Below are 20028 nucleotides of genomic sequence, written 5' to 3'. Positions count from 1 at the left end.
GTATTTGTCCCATTTCTTATGCTGTGATCATTTTTGCAGATGTGAAAATTGCCCCCTTTCCCTTACTATGTCAAAAACTAACAAACTTTCTATCTGTCACATGCTATGTTGTCATGGATCCAATATTTCCTGCTTTGGTATGTGTGGAATATACGTTCGTTTTTTGTTGCTAAGCGCACTCTTAAATATTGAATTCTTAGATATGCAAAGTTTTCCTCCCTTTTGTGTGCGCTGATCTTTTCCTGTGTTACTTTTTTTTTTGGGACTGTCAGTTAGTTATTGGAGTGCAAATGTAGGCATACAGTAAACATTGTCTCAGTTGCCAAGGGGCTTTCTCTCTTTAAGTGAAATCGGAACAGAGCCCTGTTTTAGACGATGGCGAGTTTAGTACTGCTTAGTTATTTGAGCTTTCCCCATTTTGTATTTCAGTGCAGAGTTTGACCTTTGCGTGGTTGCCCACCATGCTTACACTGAAAAATATTGGGGCTTTCAAAAGCTGTGCAGATCCTACACTTTCAGTGCCAGCAGCCTTGGCAGTGAACTTGCATGTTGTGCTGACTGTGTTTTATAGAGGGATTTTAAAAGAATTTTGACTCTTTAAATCAAGTTTTTACTCTCTGGTTGGTATTCTTTTTTGAATAATTACAGAGATTGCACGGATTGCCTATTTCTAGCTCTTAAATGTGTTCTTTGCAGTTGCAGTAAAATATTTGAGATCCATGACCAGTACAGCATGACCTGGATGGGAGCAATCTATCCTCTTTATTTGAGCGCGGGGATGAAAGGTGTTTTGGGGTTGTTGGCTCGTGACGGAGATCTGAAGATCACTGTTTTTCAGCCGCTCCATTGAATCTGGGTAATTTCGGGAATGTAAATGGGGTAATCGAGTCCTGTCGCAAAAGAAGGTCGTTGGCGTGTATACTGAACACGTGCCCCGCCCGTAAACAGATTCTGTGCCGAAAAAACATGAAGGAATTTAAACTGCGTGAACAGGCCTTTATTGGGCCAGTTTCGGATGTTTGCTCTCTGACGGGCCGTACAGCTAGTGAGCAGCCTTTAAAGGTTCCACTGCGTGGTGGCTCGTCGGCTGCTGGATGTGTGTCAGGCAGGTAACTTTAGAGGCCGGTATGAAGTTACCGGCTCAGCTAATGCTCCTAAATATTCCAGGATTCCAGTGACATGACTTGACGGAGGGGTTCTGTCTGTAACTTACTGGCTCACAATGACTGCAGTATTAGCTTGGTTTGATGTGTTCCCTTTATTATAATTCAGTTCAATGACATGTCATTTTCAGAGGTGCCTTTTTGGTGTACAATGGCAATACATTGCTGCCATTTTGTTTGAATGTAGCAACGGACACCTGTAGTGTAGACTGGCGCACTGTAGTTCCTGTGCACAAAGCTTAGTTCACAGAAACTGCCTAATTAGCTTGATCTGTTGGCTGTCTCTGCAAGCTTTTCCTGCAAAGCCTTTTTACTAAAAAAATGGAGGTACTCTTTTCAGAGTCCAAAAGTGGTAGAGCCAGAGCAATGTCACGAGAGATCTTTCCATCCCTATTATATCCCTCTCTAGATCTGTAACAACAGCAGATATGAAAAGGAGAGGCTGGGTTACTCCAGAGTAATTTAATACTGTGTGCGGGTAAGGGCTGAAGTGGTTGTTTAGCTTCAAGCCAACATGAAGTTGTACATTTTAAAGTTGAGATATGTGACACTTTTGGTGTTCCGGGTATTTGGTGTTTTATGTCGCTGAAAGTTGAGTCTGTTGTTGCAGCTGCATCTTTCAAGGGGACGCACCACTAGCCTTGCATTTTAAAATGAGCTTTTAGGTCCTCCCAATTCAAGTGCTGCCACATTACCTCTGATATAAAGTGCAGGTTCAGCCATGCTGTCCTTCAAAGTTCCCTTTTCTCTCATTTGTAGCCATTTTATTCATCTGCCTCCAGAAGGGCTCATTGTTAAGCGTCTGGTTTGCGAGTGTCAAATTACTGAGCACACCTAAGAATCCCCGGCATTAACATACAAATAAGTCCCCCCCCCCCCCTCTCTGCCTTTGTGCTGCACCCCAACCGGGTTACCGCAGAGCCCGGGAACGTCCCCTAAAATCCAATCAAGTTGGGGGGGCTTTTGTGAGGCTTTGCCCGCGGCGTTACCTCGCTCAGTCGTGACCCGGGATGGCTCGCGAATGGAAAGCGCTTGGCGGCGGTGCGCGCGGGAGCCGCGCTCAGTTTGAACTTAGCTAGCGGTCGGGGAGCGCGGAGGCAGAGCAGACAGCGGCAGCCTCAGGTGCGGCGGACAGGGCGGCGCGAGCTGCTCCCGGACTTAGCGTCGCAGGAACCGGCGCCAAACTCGCGTCCCTTTTGGATTAACCCGGGAGAGGGAACGGGACCTTCGCTTTGCCGGACCGACCTTGCGGAGGGCAGTTACATAACGAACGGGAGGCGAAGGCGCAAGATAAGAGCGGTGATAGAAATGGCTGCCCAACTGTGTAAGAGCGGTGCTCATTTTTGAAATGGCTACTATTCTGGTCTTGAAATTGTACTCAGGGTCCTGAGCAGAGGGTAATCTCCGCTGATAAATTGCCGCCCGAAATAATAGCCGTGTGTCTGGCCCCCGGACGGGAGAAAGCTGATCTGTTTGTGTGTACTCTGGGAGAAAAAGCCGGGAAGTTCGGAAAGTTTTCAGACTGCGGGCAGCTCTCTCTCTCTCCCCCTCCCTCTCTCTCTCTCTCTCTCTCTCTCTCTCACTTTTACTCTGCCTCTCTCTCACATCTATCAGAGAAAGGTCACTCAACTTTCTGTGTGGCATAGAAACTTTTTTCAGAGGAATAAGGAGTCTTTGAATGGAAATAGATGGAAACAGTGTGGGGACTTTCGGTTGGTAAAAGTACAGTGAGAGTCTGAGAGAAGTAAGAGGAGCTGAAGTTTAGCTGGGGCCGGCTCTGGTTGTGTGTGTGTGTGTCTGTGTGTGTCGGGGGGGTTGCCGTGGAGAGCAGCGGGGGGGATCGAGCGCTGCTTTTGTCGCTGTTGGAATGCTGTCCACCCCCCTCCCCTCCCCTCCCTTTGCTGATGTGCACTTGCTCTCAGTCCCCACTGTTTTAACCCTTTCCGCTTGTATGGCTGCTTTCTGAATGTGAAGTAACAGGCTGTGCTGCCACCCCCACCACCACCCTACTCCCTCACCCCCACCCTTACCCAGGAGCAACAAGCTGCAAAATTAATTCCTCCTGTAATTTGAGCAGCGCATCCTGCAAAGCTGATTCGCTTTTTTAACGCGTTTGATTTTGGAGTTTTGTGTGCTTTTGTTTTTCGTTTCTAAACTAGCCGACAGCGTTTTCCCTCTCGGGCTGTGCCAGCGTGTGAAGCTAATTCAGCGGTGTCCAGCTGCCGCACAGCTCTGGAGTGATTTGACAGTTAGCGGGTGGGTGGGTGGGCTGCTGGAAAAAGGCCTGTGGGGTGGTTTTTTAGATGACATCGATTACTGTGCAGAGGCCTCCCCGCTGGACGCCGGGGTGCTGGAGGTGGTGAGAGAGCGGCGGCCAGGGGTCTGTGCTTTTCCCCATGCTCTGGAGTAACGCTCAGGCTCTCTGCCAGGTGAGGATGCAATGACCGGGGACACCGACAAATACCTGGGGCCCCAGGACCTGAGGGAGTTGGGGGACGACTCCCTTCCTCAGGAGGGATACATGGGCTTCAGCCTTACCGCGCGATCGGCAAGGTAACGTAAGCCTTCTGCATTTTATCTACAGGGGAAGCTATGCATGTTGCGTAACACAATACAGGGCATCATTTTGGTGAAAATGTTTGAAGGTCTTTTATGTTCACGAGTCTTTCATTTGTAAACAAAGCAAGCAGTTAAATTCAATTGTTGTAATATGTGTAGTCATTAGTTCATTTTTGTGATGTTAGCCAAATTTTTAAAAGAAGATGTCAATTTCTCAGCGGAGTAATTTTGTTCTAAAATATCCCATTCTGTATTTGACGTTAAAAGAGGATCCCCGGGGTCAGTGCAGTTATTAAATTGTGGTAAATTTGGAAAGAATGAGTCAGTCTAATTCATGTGGTATGCTAAAAAAAAAAGGGGGTTTGTCATCATAGGAGATGCAAATTCGACAGAATGAAATGGAGACACGGACGCCTGAGGGGAACGCGTCGCCTTATTGTTTATGTATGGTGCAGTGCACGGTAGCAGCTGCTGAATTACAGGGACGCGTGAACCAGTTCAGACAATAACAGCAAGAGGCGGCGGGGGGGGGGGTGGGGGTTTTGATGGAACTGTGAGCTGGGTGGTGATTGAGCAACAGTTTGCTGACTGGCTGCTGACGGGTTACACAAAAACAAAACAAAAAAAACAAGCTGCTGGCTCGGCTATATTAGTCTCGAGGCTTGGCCAGCGTTTATGTGTTGATGCCGCTTGTCCCCTGTTCAACAGACTGCACATGTAGAAAACAAGGTTCACACAGTAGATAATTTTTAACCTACATTTTCTGCACCCTGAGGGGATTTTCCCTTGAACATAAAGCTTGACGGTATTGGATTTTCAGGCTATATTCAAGCATACTGCACGACAGGAAATTAGAAGAGCATTACGAGCCTTAGGCAATGGATATCCATCCACGCAATGGATATTGGGTGCAAGACTGTCCACAGCTGGTCTTACACCTAAGCATTAGTTTTAACTATATTTTCTTAGAACTAACATGTCCACATTGGTTAAGAGTATGTAATGTATAAGTGAATGCATTCTATTGAATTGTCAATTCTGTGTAAATACCAATGTATGGTTTTTGTTCAATCTAATTGCTGTGCACTTTGCCTTAACCTAGAAGAATGAACTAAAACAAGTGTTACTTTTTAAATTTCCTACACAGCAACACAAGCTCGGAACTCACTGGGATGAGTTTAAAACGGTGTGTATTTAATGTTAAAAAGTAGCACTTGGTTTCATTTGTTTAGCCAAGGTTTAGGGAAATTTGCATCGTGGTTCGATGGTATGCTGTCTCCCAGTATGGCTGTGAAATGCTAGAGCCCATGGATCCCTGGTTTTGATTAAATCATTCCAGCTCAGTGTTGAGCTCCTTTTATTTTATTTATTTCCCTTTTTTCGGCATTTCCACGCATCAGCCAAAGTCGGCTTGCATTTTATGCCCTCGGACAGAGGCCGCGCCCCCGCCCAAACTGTTAACCACCGGCCCCTGAGGCGTGGCACGTCTCTCGGGTACAGGCCCTCGAGAGCGCGGCGCTGTCTGGGAGCATAAAGCATGCAACGGCCTAGCGTCAGCGCTAATGCCATTAAACCCCGGCATCTTCTGCTTTGTCCTCCTCTGATATGTTGCTTTCGATATCTTCTGTTTTCTTCCCCTCCCGCCCACTTCGCACAATTTCTTACCCATAGCCCTAAAATCAGGTAAGAGGGCATGACAAATTTACCACCGCATATTAATTTTTTTTTTTTCGTTGTCCATCACAAGCATTGTCTCATGAAGCGTTGTCATGTGACGTGTGCCTCATCTGTCGCTGCTCATTTCATATTGAGATCGTTTTTGGATTTGTTCCTCCGTTTTTACTTTGGCAAAATGTCCCTGTCGCTTGTCGAAAGAAATGCACATTCCAGCGGTGTTCACCTTTATGCAGCAGGGAGTAAAACAAAGAAAATAACATTTAAAATTGAAAATAAAACGTTCTCATTCTCCCATTCATGCTAATTATTGTAAGAAGCAACATGGAAATGTCAGTGTGCTTGGTTAGCTGAGTTCTAGATAATGCTTTTTGTGCTTGGTGTGAACACTGAAGGTGATACATCCCATTACATTGTTTCTACCATGAAGTGCTAATTTATGTAGCTTCCCAGGAACAATGATCAGCCTGTCACTGGCTGGCCCAACAAAATCCCTTGGGAATTATATATTGCCCTGCGATGGATTGTAGACCTGTCCATGGTGTATTCCTGTCTTTTGCCCTGTGCATGCTGGGATAGGCTCCAGCACCCCCTGTGACCTTGACCAGGAATAAGCGGGTTATATAGTGGTTAGATGGATGGAATGATATATTTACACTGAATGCACTTGATTTGTTCAGTCTTTTTGGAACAAATACGTATCGTCTGTTCCAGAACCCCAGCAAAAGTTACATCCAGGATAGGGAACATTTGCCATTCTTTAACTAATATCCAGTCTCACATTGGCTAGACATGGCTGAGGTAATACTATGGTATGTGGAACATGCCGTGGAGCTGTAAAATGCACAGACGATTTTTTGACCACACCAATTTATCCCTTGGAAAGAAGCAGCTTAGTTGTAAATTGAAACTCACACCCGCTCTGGAGTGGAAAGATGAATCCGAAATAGATTTGTATCTAGAAACAGGAAGCGTTTTTGTGTCACCTCAGTGCTTGGATTTATGTTGCCTAGAAACGTTCAGTGAGCCAGAAAACGTGCTTTCCTCCTGCGTTAAATGCCATCCGGACATGCTGATATCAGCAATTCTGACACCACGCATTAAGTACAGCACACAGGCATTAACTGGAACTTTCCAGGAAATGTATCTACTCCAGAACATCCTATTATTATTTTTTTTACCATCTAGCGGTAAATAAATGATCGCTTTGCTGCTTTGATGGAGCTGCTCACTTTGTCAGCAAATGAGCACGTGAGTTGTCTGTTCTTAGGCTGTTAATCCACAACCAATAACTATAGCTGCACGGCACCTCTCTCTCTTTGGATCCTATTGCAGAATGAGGATGACCTGTTGTCATTTGATAGTCATAGAGTGTATCTATTCATTTGAAAATTATAAGTGTGTTTTTTCCATTATAATGGTAATTTAAAACATTTCCATAAAATGCAATGTTATCTTTTTCTCAGCTACCCTCTCTTACCACCTGCTTTGAATACATTCATGGTTTTGAAAATATTCTTATGTAACTGTAACTTGATATTAGTTTAACCCGGTAAGAAACCTTGCTCAGTTTGATGCAAAAATTCATACATCGTCATCATAATCCTTGGTTCTGTGATATCCGGTTACACGGCCACATACATTTAATTAAAATCTCTGTACAGACACTGTAAAGCCACCCCCACCTCCCCAGCTCGGTGTTTACCGCCCCTCTCACTGTCTGGAATCTGCTCATACATCCATTCCCCACTCCTGTCCTGTGCTGTGGGTTTTCGTTTTGAATTATGCAACAGCTCCCCGGAAGTTGCATGCAGTAATCAATTTTACATTTTGTTTTCTGTTTGTTTGTTTGTTTGTTTGTTTTCTGTTCATCTCATCATCACCCCCTACTGTGTGATAACTTGTAAATACACCAGCCTCCGCTCCTTCAGTTCGGATAGGTCCAACACGCTCAACCGAAGCTCCTTCACCCGGGACAGCATGATGATCGAGGAGATCCTCGCACCCAACAAGGAAACGGTACACCTCCTCACCTCTGTTTCTCTTCAGGGCATTTCATTATGCAAGTCATTATGTCATTATGCAAAAAAACCTATTCGACAAGGGGAAGGGAGCCAAAACATTGCGAGTGAGAGATTTATAGACTGCAAAATGATTGTGGTTAGAAATGTTCGCAATATTTATTCAGGAACAAAACCAAAATGCCGAAGGTGATCGTTGTGGAGTAAGCAGAGAACCTGCTCGAGGAAGGTTCTGGAACGGTTTCAGCCGTTCCGCACAGAGCATCCAGCTCTGCTGGTTTACTCCTTCCCGCATGAATCAAAGAACAAAATTGGAAAAATCAGACCAACTAAAGCTAAAAACAAAATATCAGGGCAGTGTTGTATCAGATAAGGTCACCGTTTACAAGATGCAATGATAAATTTGGCAATTCTGTGGTTTAAAATGGTGCAGTGTGACAGTAACGGCCGTGACCTTTCACCTGTGTTACTTGCTATGTGAGCTGCTCAGCTGATTGGTTGTAGAGTGTGAAGGAGGGAAATCACAGCTCGTCTCTGACTGCCTCCAGGCACACAGTGAGGCATTGAAATGAGGCCCTTGCCCTCTGGGGCCCCGTGGCAAAACTGTGCTGAGCGACACAGCAACACTGAGGGGTCTGTTTCGAAGCACGGAGGTCTGAGCCGAAATGTGAATCATGAGCTTTTAAAACTCAATACGGCCTGTCGCCTCTGTGAATTCTCTTTGAAGCATCAAATAACCCCATAATCTCCTTATGCAACAAAAAGCTCAGGTGTGACTGGAAGTGTACAGTAAGATCTAAAGTGCCAGATGCAAGTTTTCGCTGTTAACTGTTTCCCAAGTGACCGCCACAAGTAAAGGCATCTTTAGGATGCTACGCTTTCCATATTTAGAATACAGGCAGAATATTTGTGAAAATAGCTTGCGGATGTTTCAAATTGCTTTGATCACTGAAGATATTTACTTGAGGATATCTGTTTTCAGAAGTAGAAATAGATCTGAAATGCTGGCAGTTCAAAGCCGTACGTCATGTTTACTGCAAGTGGATGGAAGACTTTCTCATGCAACGTTTGTTGAGAGTACTCCGTGTTCTTTAGCTGATATATAAATAAGAGATTCATTCATGAAGTTGCATTTATTTATAGTTGCCAGCGGATGCAGCCTTGGTCTGACATAATCACCACACAAATATCTCACTGGTGTTGTCTGCGCTTGCAAATGAGGAGTTCCTTTCACATAAAGCAGAGAGGGTATTCTCCTGATGCCTAATATGAAAAATAGGTCCTACTACTTATCTCTGCCTGAGGAACTTGTATTGTGCTAAGCACCTTTGCCAAATTTGCAGAGCCATCCGTGTAATTAAAGATTGTCTCTTCTCTTTGAAAGCTTCAGAGTGTCTGTAAAGACATCTCCTTCATTGTTGAGCCTCAGAATAAGGTATATGATGCCTTTGGCATATAACTGCTGTATTGCATTTTAATCTACTGTTCAAATGCAGACAAACGATGGCTTTGCTGCATTTGCTAATATATATATTTTTTTGCTGCAGTCAACAAACTAAGCTGTGCCTGAATTTTCATTTCAGTCATTTGTTGCGGTACTTTTATAATTAATTTATCATTAAATATTCATTTTGCATCCCGGGTGTCTTAATACACGGCTGTTTTTTCCCCCTCAGTGTGTATACTTGTAAGCCGGATTTTTTCTTTTAAATGTTGACAAAACTTAATTTCGATAAGAGCATGCTTCATTTCAGTGCTTTGGTAACCCAGACAACACCCTGCATACTGTGTCGTTTTACGATCTTGGGTCCGTATTCATAAAGAGTCTCAGAGCCGAAGTGCTGATCTAGGATCAGTTTTGCCTTTCGGCTCATAATGCATAAGGATAGTACATGGACAGGGCAAACCTGATTGTAGATCAGCTCTGCTCTAAGATGCTTTGTGCATACGAGCTGTGTCCTCTCACGTGGAGGGTGGTCATATAGGGCAGCGGTATGCTGTAAATGCACAGACGCGCTTTGGTGTGGAAGGTGGGCTGCGCCATGCTAATGGGAGTGCAGTGACTGAACCACTTCCTTTTCCAGCACCTGGCGGCGGCCAGAGAGTACGACACGGACTCTCTGAGACGGTACAGCTGGGCTGCCGACACCCTCGACAACGTCAACCTGGTCTCCAGCCCCATTCACTCCGGGTAAGCGCCAGCCCTGTCCCTTAGCGCGAGGGGCACCGCAGGAAGCTCTGAACATGGAGGTGCCGGTGAAGAGCAAGAACCATTTAAGAGCACTCTCCTATTCCAACAGGATCTTTGACAATCATGTTTAATTTAGTGTTTAAAAAACCAAACTCTGTTTCTCTGCTACTATTTTTAAATACTAGAACATACATGAGGAAGACTCCAAATTTATCCCACAATCAAAATGACCTTCATGTATTTATGTTGCCCTGTGTCTATGTATGTGCAACTCAATGATATGGCCTCAATGAGAATCTTGTACTGCAGACGTGCTTGGCAAATATTACTCACAAGGCAGTCTGCAGTTGTCTTTTGCTACTAATCTGCTGCGCACCTTTCCCTCTCTTCTAGTACCTTGTGGTATTTTCCCATTTCCTCTGCTCTTTTTCTTTTCTGCTTAAATGCTTCGTAATGATAATAATGTTAAAACTAATGAGCGAGGGTGGGTGCAGCGTTAATGTTGAAGGAAGTGAAGCTCTTTGATTCATGCCTGCTACATTGTTTCATTTTATTTTGCAGCTTTTCCTCACCACTTCCCCAGTATGACTCCAGGTGATAATTGTGACCTGTGATCACAGTTTCTCTTCTCTGTGTTTGTGTCATCTGTGCTGTACCCCACCTAGATTGCCGGGCCGTGGTAGTGTTCAGTGGTTACATACGGTTGAGAACTAACTCTCGTAGCTCTTATCAGGAGATATTCCGGGGGTTTGCTCTCAAAGTATTTTTAAACTGATGATAAATAACAGGAGACAACTCTAGGGCAAACAAAACACACTAAAGGCTTGTGGAGAGTCATGTTACATCTGCTAGGATGAAGTTACCTATATTCTGCATTGAACGGTTTTTCTTTGTTGAAATTCACATAGCTATATCGCAAGTGTCCTGAAATCAATACACATGGTTAAGTCCTCTGTCATTTAAATGGCTGGATCAGCTGGCTGTCTCCCAACATCTGAATGTTGAAATTCACTGCCAGCTCTCGTCACCATCTGTTTTGTGATGGTACATCAAACTAATCCTCATACTAACTGCAGCTTTAACAAAGGAATGCACATTTGCATTTTCATCGGAGAAATACACATCAACAACATGTGTTCTGAGTAAGCATTGTACGTTAGTGATAAGTCATACTGAGAAAGTCGCAGCAGTTTTGTCAGTAACACAAAATGCGTCTAATATTGATCACAGATGGCTTTAGAGTTCTCTATCTTGGCAGTGTCCTTGGCTTTTGCTAAAACAACATCTTGTGCCCATTTTTTTATTTCTCGTTCTGGAATGCTTATTCATATTTGAACCACGTCCCTTCATTGCGGCATTCCCCAAAGATTTGCTGGGCTGCCTGCCTACTTCCAGCTAATTAATCTGCAGATGCCTGCCTGTACACATGCAGCAGCTGCCGATTCATTTATTTTGTATTGTGGTCCATAAGCAGAGCTTTTAAAGCATTGCTCAAGCACACAACTGGTTGCAGGTGCCAAATTCACCCTGGCATATCCTGCCAAGTGAAGCTCTTCCTCTTTGGGTGATGCTATGGCCAGGTGTGCATTGATCCAACAGGCTTGCGGGTAGAGTCGGCAGTGGCAGGTCAAGATTTCATTCCAGAGATTTGGTGCCCATTGCCTCATTGAGTGCCAGTGCTTCAGCTAAATGTACCGACACTGAGGCGCTTGGCAGTATTCTTGTTTTTTATTCATGAGTTCATTTAAAGATGAATAGAATTGACCAGTTACCCAGTACAGCTGAATGGATTTCTTTCATTTGAGATATTTTTACATGGCATTGGAAAAACAGGAGCTATTACAGATCAGTGGGATAACTGCCAAGGTTGAAATCTCAAAGCATGTTCTCTGTCTCTTTCTGTCTCTCTCTCTGTCTCTTTTTCTGTCTCTCTTTCTCTCATTAGCTTTCTCTCTTCTGTCTTTTCATCTTTTCTCTCTTGAAAGCTTGAAAGTACATGTGTGAGTACCTGATCACAGCATGGAAAAGGTCTTCACTGGTGTTGGTAGAGTGGTCTGGTCTCTCCCCCGCCCCATGTCCCTGGCCCCTCTCACCCCCCCCTCCCCTCACTGAACCGTGTGTGTGGGGTCCTCAGGTTCCTGGTCAGCTTCATGGTCGACGCCCGCGGCGGCTCCATGCGGGGCAGCCGCCACAACGGCATGCGCATCATCATCCCGCCGCGGAAGTGCACGGCCCCCACGCGCATCACCTGCCGCCTGGTCAAGAGGCACAAGCTGGCCTGCCCCCCTCCCATGGTGGAAGGAGAAGGCCTGGCCAGCCGATTGGTGGAGGTCGGCCCGGCCGGCGCCCATTTCCTCGGGTGAGTCGAACCGGCCAAACGCTACCTTTATGAACTCGTCGCTATGGAAACCATCTTTTTTTGCAATGAATGCCCCGAGGGTAAGGTATTTTTAACAGTGAGATGATGGAGCGACCTGTCCAGCATTGTTCCACCCCAGCACCAGCACCGAAGCTGCAGTGTTCCTCGCATTGCACAGTGTCCATATCCTTGTGCCAGCACAGCACCTTGCAGGAGGCCAACCCTATGCTTTAACCCCCCCTCCCCCGCCCCCCGCCACATTACTTTCTTTCCTTTGCAATGCAATTATTCCATCTCTCCGGAGAACAGAAAAAAGGACTGCTAAAAAAAAGAATAAAAAAGCCAAACAGTCTTAAAAAAAAAAAAAAAAACACTGAGTAAGCCTAAGGGGCTGGAGGACAGTCCTCTGCGATGCGGTGAGATGTTGAATTTGTGAAGCCTTTTCTTCGCTCCTGAAGCAGTGCTTTGGAAAGTGCAGCGCTCTGAGGGAATGACAGCTTGTTCTCTATTTTCCCCCCTTTTTGTTTTCTCCCACCGCTGCATGGATGTTACTCAGTAAACTCCATCTCCCCAGCAATCTCCCCTCTCTTAACGAGGGGGAGAGCATGGTTAGCCGAATCCTGCAGCTCGGGCCCCGAGGAACAAAATTTATTGGGTAGGAAAGTATGCCTAGAAAAGACGCGAACTGTCCAAATAAATAACAGACATTATTATTATTAAAATTATTATTACTATTTTTTTTTTGGTCACGCCCATATTTTTCTGTTTCTCTAAGGCTTTCAGTCGATTGTTTGAGCTTCGGTGAAAGCCCGCCATGTTAGCTTGTTACTCTGAGCTGTGCTTGCTGGGCATGAGCATCACCGCGAGCATCGTGCGGCCATGAATGCTTTCTTTTCTCTCCACCCGGGTTGCATCGAGTCGTCCCACCGTTGCATCAAACTCATTTATCAGTGTGGAAGATTTTCCATTCGCGTCGACCATGGAGAAGGTATCCGTTGACTCTGTGAAGGAAGGACAGGGTGGGCTCCATTTTGTGTCGAGAAATTAAAGCAGCTATTTGATATAACTGCAATGCGGTTTGCCATTAGATTGAATAGAAGCCACAATTATGAAGCAAACAGTGATGGTAAAATTTTATTCAAAACATGGCCAATAATTTACCTGAAATTTACTTGAAAATCAATTTTTGATCGTCATTTGCTTTTAATGTGTCTATCAGTAAGAATAATTGATAAATTATGGAGATAAATTATGGGTAAAAATAATATATACTTTCACCTATATGAAAAATAATAATATATGTTTATGCACACTTACAACTGTTATCTCTGGTACCTTCTCTGTGTCCATTTATTTCACATTAGATGTTATGCACTGAACTGTCATGTTTTATTAAATGCTGTGGTAGACAGTATCATTCTTGATAACTACACAGGTAGCATTGCAAATGTTTACCCATGCCCAGAGGTCAAGTCAAATTTGCAATTAAAATTCAGCCATTTAGTGAACTAAAATTTAACCACATTTGAAATTGGTAGGTCAAATCATCAGATGAGGCACTGTAATTCGATTTTCAGGTTTCAAATAACCAAACCCTTTGTATTGGAACAGTTTTCATTTTATGGGATTAAGAAAGCCCAACTACATGAATTACCTTTAAGTTTACTGTTTGCTTTTTTCTTTCTGTACTTTTCCACTTTGCTTAATTTAAAGCATATAGTATATGCCTCAGTTCCTGAAAATTTGACTGCAGATGCAACCAGTGTAGAAATACAAGGATACTGTCTAAGGGTTTCAAAGCTGCAGAGTCCTAATGATTGGTTTTTAATCACCTCTCAACCTTAATCTGAATCTATTTTTGATACATGCTATGTTTTCTTTTTTCACATCTGGAACTTCTGCAGTCTTAGGTGCAAGGGTCTATATTGTTACACATTGTATAAGTGTATACAGCACAAATGTTTCAAAGCCAAATCTTGTTTTTCTGTTTGTTTTTTGACCTCGCCCTCTGTCTGTTGTGCTTTGTCCAGTACATAAAGTGGACTGTCTACCATAATGTACATATTCTTATGTATTCTGCCAAATTCTGAAAATAATTTTTGTGATGATTGTGGCAACTGCAATCCATCAATGTCTGTATATCTCTGATAAATATTGATTTGATGTTCACTCCCAGTTTACCCCTTTTCACTTATTCTTTATGAAAACCCTTGCTACTTTTCCAAATTTCCTTGATTTTCTCCCCATTTACAATTCATGTTGCAAGGATTATGCAGCTTTCCTGATGCTCTAATCTTGGGTCAAGTGTAAATGGCATCCTTTTCATAAATTTAATGGAAATTATTTGAATTCAATCATCCTATTGAAACTGCTACCACTTTCAAGGTGAAACATTGCAAGTTGTTGTGGGTTGATTGATGTCCTGGGTTTGTACGACCATTTTTACACCTTCGCCTCTTCTCAGAAAACAGATGAAAACATAAATCGTCCATGCACAATCGGTGATGTAGCCCCTCCCCCCCCAATCACCAGCACGCCTCACCACCCCATTCACCTCCATTTTCCCCATTCTGGAATATGGAAGAGGCCTCATTGCACTGTGGAACACACTGCTTACAGCCTGTGTTCTTTCCAGCCCTGTGATAGTGGAGATCCCCCATTTTGGCTCAATGAGGGGCAAGGAGAGGGAGCTGATAATTCTCAGGAGCGAGAACGGCGAGACGTGGAAGGAGCACCAGTATGACTGCAAAACCGAAGACCTCAACGAGCTTCTCAACGGCATGGATGAAGGTATGCCTCAGTCAGAAAGGACTAGTATGGATGCAAATGGGTTTAGGATCCTGATGGTATTGCACACAGCCACTCCAGCTTTGTCTGTGCTGTATCTTGTGGCCTTGTTTGAGCATATAGCTATTGCTAGTATTTGAGACCTTATGATAAATGCATTGCTATTGGGCAGCGTTTTTCTTTTTGGCCAGCAGGTGACATATGTCCCTATTTCTGTACCATTTAGATCCGTCCATTTAGCATGTTACTGGGGACACCTGTAGAAGGCATAGTCTTTAAGAGATGGGACTCCAAAGTCCCATTTGCTTTTGGTTATTACAAATTAGTTCTTGTCACGAGGAATAGGAGTGTTAACTGCAATTGGCAATCAATTAATATTTGTACAATCTTTCTGTTGTAAAATATCAGTGATGAGACAGAATGTGTTCAACGCTGTTGCCTTCCACAGAACTGGACAGCTCGGATGAGCTTGAGAAGAAACGCATCTGTCGGATCATCTCCAAGGACTTCCCACAGTACTTTGCAGTCGTTTCTCGAATCAAGCAAGAGAGCAACCAGATGGGCCCAGAGGGAGGGTTGCTCTCCAGTCTGACGGTCCCACTGGTCCAGGCCTCCTTCCCCGAAGGAGCACTGACCAAGAAGATTCGAGTAGGCCTCCAGGTATGTGCCCTGCTTTAGCTCATCAGCATAGTTTCAGGCCCAAGTACAATACAATGGTAGGGAACAATGCAGGCTCTATGTGAAGAACAAGTACATAAGCATTGTTGTATGCAAAATACTACACTACTGGGTTAAGAGGATCACAGGTGATGTGATTTTTTGTGTTGAATGCAAAAAAATTAAGAATTATGAAATGAACTGATACAGTTTCCGTATGATTTTTATCAGTTTGTCTCTTATGGAATAACCGTCCGTGACGCAAACTATGACTTTCTCTCACTGGCCAGGCTCAGCCTGTTCCGGATGAAATAGTGAAGAAGATTTTGGGGAACAGGGCCACATTCAGCCCCATAGTGACCGTGGAGCCCCGAAGGAGGAAGTTCCACAAACCCATCACCATGACAATCCCCGTCCCTCCCCTGTCAGGGGAAGGGGTCACCAACGGCTACAAAGGGGACAGCACCCCCTGTCTGAGGCTCCTGTGCAGCATTACAGGCATGTGCAGCTGAATGGCTTCCATCAGAACCTTCTGGAAATATGACAGTAGTATCCCTGTCTTACACAGAGAATGCCAGAATTTCTTACAGTGAATACAGTTCATTAGAAGTACCAGTGATGCTCATTCGTTTAAACACATACACATATATATATATAAGTTATTTCATTTTTATTATATGCTTTAATGTGCATTATCCCTGAAACATAATTTCAAGGTTTTTTATTCCTACCTGTAAGCATGCTTGTGAGATTGTTAGTAATCCTGAAGGTTGTTGAACTGTAGTGAATGGAGTTGGTCTGGCCTTACAAGGCTGTAAAGTTATCTATCCAGTCACATCATGAGAGGGCTCCTTATTACAGGGGGCACTTCACCAGCACAATGGGAGGACATCACAGGCACCACTCCTCTCACCTTCGTCAAAGACTGTGTCTCCTTCACCACCAACGTGTCTGCTAGGTATGACTTTGCACCTGTGTGTGTGTGTATGTGTGTGAGCGTGCGTGTGCGCGTGTGTGTTTATGGAATCGTGTCTCAAGACATACAAGTACAGAATATCTCACATAAAAGGAATGGAGAACGCATACTGCATCCAAGAAATGTATGAATCGCGTTACAATCACACACCTATCTGTAAGTGCACGACATGCTAAAAAAAAGCATGTCTTCAGGATTAGACTGTCCCTGACCTCTGAACATCAGGCTGATATGATGTAAGGCTTTCAGTAACTGTGTTGCTAGGCTACATTTCAAATACAGAATTTCTCCAGTCTTAGATACACAAGGGGACACAGATGAGAACAGCCAGTAGAAGTCTTTGTAATTTTTTTTATCCCCTACTTGCTTATTAACATCCATCTGCTGTGTCTGTCATACTATACTTCTACACGTCTAGGTTTTGGCTTGCAGACTGCCACCAGATCCCGGAAACTGTTCCTCTGGCCTCTCAGCTGTACAGGGAATTGATCTGTGTTCCATACATGGCCAAGTTTGTGGTGTTTGCCAAAATGAATGACCCGGTGGAGTCCCGCCTGCGATGCTTCTGTATGACTGACGATAAAGTGGACAAGACCCTGGAGCAGCAGGAGAACTTTGAGGAGGTGGCCCGTAGCAAAGACATTGAGGTGCGTTTGGATATTCTGCACCTATACATCCACACACATGCATAGACCCATATTGATTTCTCTCAACACACTTTGATCAGAAAGAGACATATTTGGTTTAATCTTTGTACGGTCAATGTCTCAAACTAATGTTTAATCCACTGGCCCCCATAATTATTTGTAGGAATGTTATTTAGCAATCTTTTGGATTCCTGCCAAAATGTTTCCCATGATAGTGCTTGTTTTATAGTGTATATTTTGCTAGACAGGCTTAATTAATTGCTTGGTTTCAATGGACATGCTCCTGTCATTTTACAGGTTTTGGAGGGAAAGCCAATCTGTGTGGATTGCTATGGCAATTTGGCTCCACTGACGAAGGCTGGGCAGCAGCTGGTTTTGAACTTTTACGCGTTCAAAGAAAACAGGCTTCCTTTCTGTGTGAAGGTAACACACTTGACTTTCAACCAGACGGGGAAAATTTACTTTTCTGAATTATGCTGGGGGCACATGACTTATTGAATTCTAACATCCATAGCTGTCTTTTAAGTACCCAATGCTTAAAATATGAATGTGAACTGCTTTCTGGGATTTCAAGTTCTAACTTAAATATGCAGTTATTTGGCATCATCTGTACTGTATCTCTTATTAATAAAAATTAACCTTAATTCCCAGAAGGTTTGCAATCAGATACACTGTGTGTGGATGTAACTGACTAACTGAATAAATATACAGCAAAGCTGCCTCTTATTTTGTAGGTCAGAGACAGTAGCCAAGAGCCTTGCGGGCGACTGTCATTCCTTAAAGAGTCAAAACCTACTAAAGGTCTTCCACAGACTGCCATCTGCAACCTGAACATCACACTGCCAGCTCACAAAAAGGTAAGTGGCAGTCTGAACGGTCCATCCTCGTGTCACATCACATCATCTGCATATGTCAGGAAGACAGAGTAGTGATTTCAGCGCAAAGGGCTAAACTTGGCTTAGGCTGCCCAACTGTGTCTTTTATCTGTTTCAAGCTTCTTCTAGTTGTGTCCTTGCTGTTTCCTTCCGAGTTCGTTTTTGTTTATTTATTTGGGTCTTGTGCTTTGGCTGAAGGTGCACAGGTTTCCTTTGCTTCGTGGTGGCACTTTTTGTTTTGTTGTTGTCATTGTTGTTTTTTTCTGCAAAGGCTGGCCTTGTTTCCTCGCTGGCTTCGTGGTGGCTTTTCTGACCTGATATCGTGTGCTGTCGATCGCCCCTTTTCACTTCCTGGTGTTTTCTTTTCCCCTTGCTGTCCATTATGTTATTCCCTGTTTCCTCAATGCATCTTGGGAACCAAAAGGATATGGATTCAGATCCAGATGAAGAGGTAATATATACCCTCCATTGCGGCCTTGTGGTGTGCTGGTGTTGTCGTTGTCTTAGATGGGAGGCAGTGTTCTGTGGCGCTTCTTTGTGCAAACACATTCAGACCTGTGCATTTGCTTAATATCTTCCTCAACATGAGATATAAGCCTGGAGGTGCCACATAGTGTTGATCAATGATTAATTCATCAGTCCATCCCTGGATATTGCTGTGAATATGTCAAATTCTGGCTTAGTTAACTATGGTATATTTTCACAAATAACTGCATTAGTGTGTTCCTAGATAAACAAATACTGCCCTTGAACAATTATTAAATCAGAGTAGCACCTTATATGAACAGTATACGCAATAGGTGCCAGATTCTGTGCTATATGTTTGTTTTACATGAGCTAATAATGTTTTTGCTCAATTATTTTGTGCTCCTACAATTTCATAAAAAGAAATCAACAGATTTCAGTGTGTAGCAGCACCTTTATTAGACATACAAAACTCCCTGCATTAGAAAATGTTAAAAATGTTAAATATTTTGTAACCAGTTGTAAGTTGTAACCAAAATTTTTCTATGTACATTCCCATAAATTCTCCATAAAGAAACAGTCCTTTCCCGTAACCATTAAACTGATCCACAAATAGATCTTCTGCATATTTCTCAGGAGTCGTATTAGAACTACAGACAAATTATGCTTTTTACCAGATATTGATCACAGATGGATTTTTAAAAAAAATGATGCGTCACTCCCACCCTTTTTGTAATTGAGTGAGTTGATACAGTGAAAGGGGATGGGTCCACAAGCGTTACTGCGCCAGCCCGCTGTGAAAGCAAACACCCACGCGGGCTGATCACTGCAGGCCATGGCCATCTTAGTCATCGCCAGAGCTCACTTACAGTCTCCCTTACTGAATCACCAAATGTGGAATCAACCCAAAATGGAATAACACAGTCATTTGTCCACCCCCACCACACACATTACAAATTAATGCACCAAAAAATAACTCAGCATTTTTGAGCCTGTGACATTAACCCATAGTGAGATCAACAGTCCTGCCCAGGAATAGAGTAGTTAAAGTAACAGGAATTTTGTTGTTGTTGTTGCAGACTGAAAAACCAGAACGACGTCATACCTTTGCATCTCTAGCCTTACGTAAGCGCTACAGCTATCTGACTGAGCCTGCTCTGAGTGAGTGTGACATTTTCACTAACTTCTATTGATTTATTTTGCAATGCCAATTGCCTGGAAAATAATTAAAGATTAATATGTAAGAACAAGTATGACCTAATTCATATTATTTATAAAACATATCTATATATACATATGTATGTGTTTTCTGCATATTCTTATCATACATAACTTGTAAGTTCACATGCTTGTTTCTGACATGGCATACTTTGCATGATTTATTGTGACTTTTAAGTTGCTCTGTAGTGCTTGCCCACCTTGTGAGATATTATTTCTGTTTTGTTTATGAATATTTCTGTTAAACCATTTGTGAGCAAGACAACCTAAATTGCAACATCCATTTAATATTTTACTTTGATTTAACTAATCTAATAATGCACATTTAAAGTTGAAGTCAAAGTAAAATTTCTCCTTTGGTTTGCATTCACCGTGGGTTTTTAAAAAATAACTTTTCTTGCTCTTATTGGCTTTGTGATTGTGCAGCGTTTTGTTT

At 43.4% G+C, this 20028-nt stretch overlaps 1 protein-coding gene across 43 annotated transcripts in view; it reads left to right on the top strand.

The window, feature by feature from the left end:
* The window catches only part of ank3b (ankyrin 3b), a 163096-nt gene that overhangs the window by 124808 nt on the left and 18260 nt on the right, over window positions 1-20028 (top strand). For 17 of the 43 annotated variants that reach the window (XM_035403086.1, XM_035403079.1, XM_035403090.1 and 14 more), the window contains 16 exons: window positions 3593-3716; window positions 5394-5405; window positions 7313-7415; window positions 8802-8852; window positions 9502-9608; window positions 10170-10202; window positions 11743-11967; window positions 14603-14757; window positions 15203-15414; window positions 15702-15909; window positions 16273-16369; window positions 16806-17034; window positions 17332-17457; window positions 17769-17891; window positions 18334-18360; window positions 19454-19535. In XM_035403086.1, the coding sequence (XP_035258977.1) occupies window positions 3593-3716; window positions 5394-5405; window positions 7313-7415; window positions 8802-8852; window positions 9502-9608; window positions 10170-10202; window positions 11743-11967; window positions 14603-14757; window positions 15203-15414; window positions 15702-15909; window positions 16273-16369; window positions 16806-17034; window positions 17332-17457; window positions 17769-17891; window positions 18334-18360; window positions 19454-19535 (1914 nt within the window). Of the gene's footprint in view, window positions 1-6; window positions 2488-3592; window positions 3717-5393; window positions 5406-7312; window positions 7416-8801; window positions 8853-9501; window positions 9609-10169; window positions 10203-11742; window positions 11968-14602; window positions 14758-15202; window positions 15415-15701; window positions 15910-16272; window positions 16370-16805; window positions 17035-17331; window positions 17458-17768; window positions 17892-18333; window positions 18361-19453; window positions 19536-20028 lie in introns of those variants that run through there. The other 26 variants (XM_035403114.1, XM_035403097.1, XM_035403094.1 and 23 more) reach the window with 14 other exon arrangements.

This window comes from Anguilla anguilla, chromosome 2, assembly GCF_013347855.1.
Source record: "Anguilla anguilla isolate fAngAng1 chromosome 2, fAngAng1.pri, whole genome shotgun sequence".
Taxonomy (NCBI): Eukaryota; Metazoa; Chordata; class Actinopteri; order Anguilliformes; family Anguillidae; genus Anguilla; species Anguilla anguilla.
This window is presented reverse-complemented; position numbering and strand designations above follow the sequence as displayed.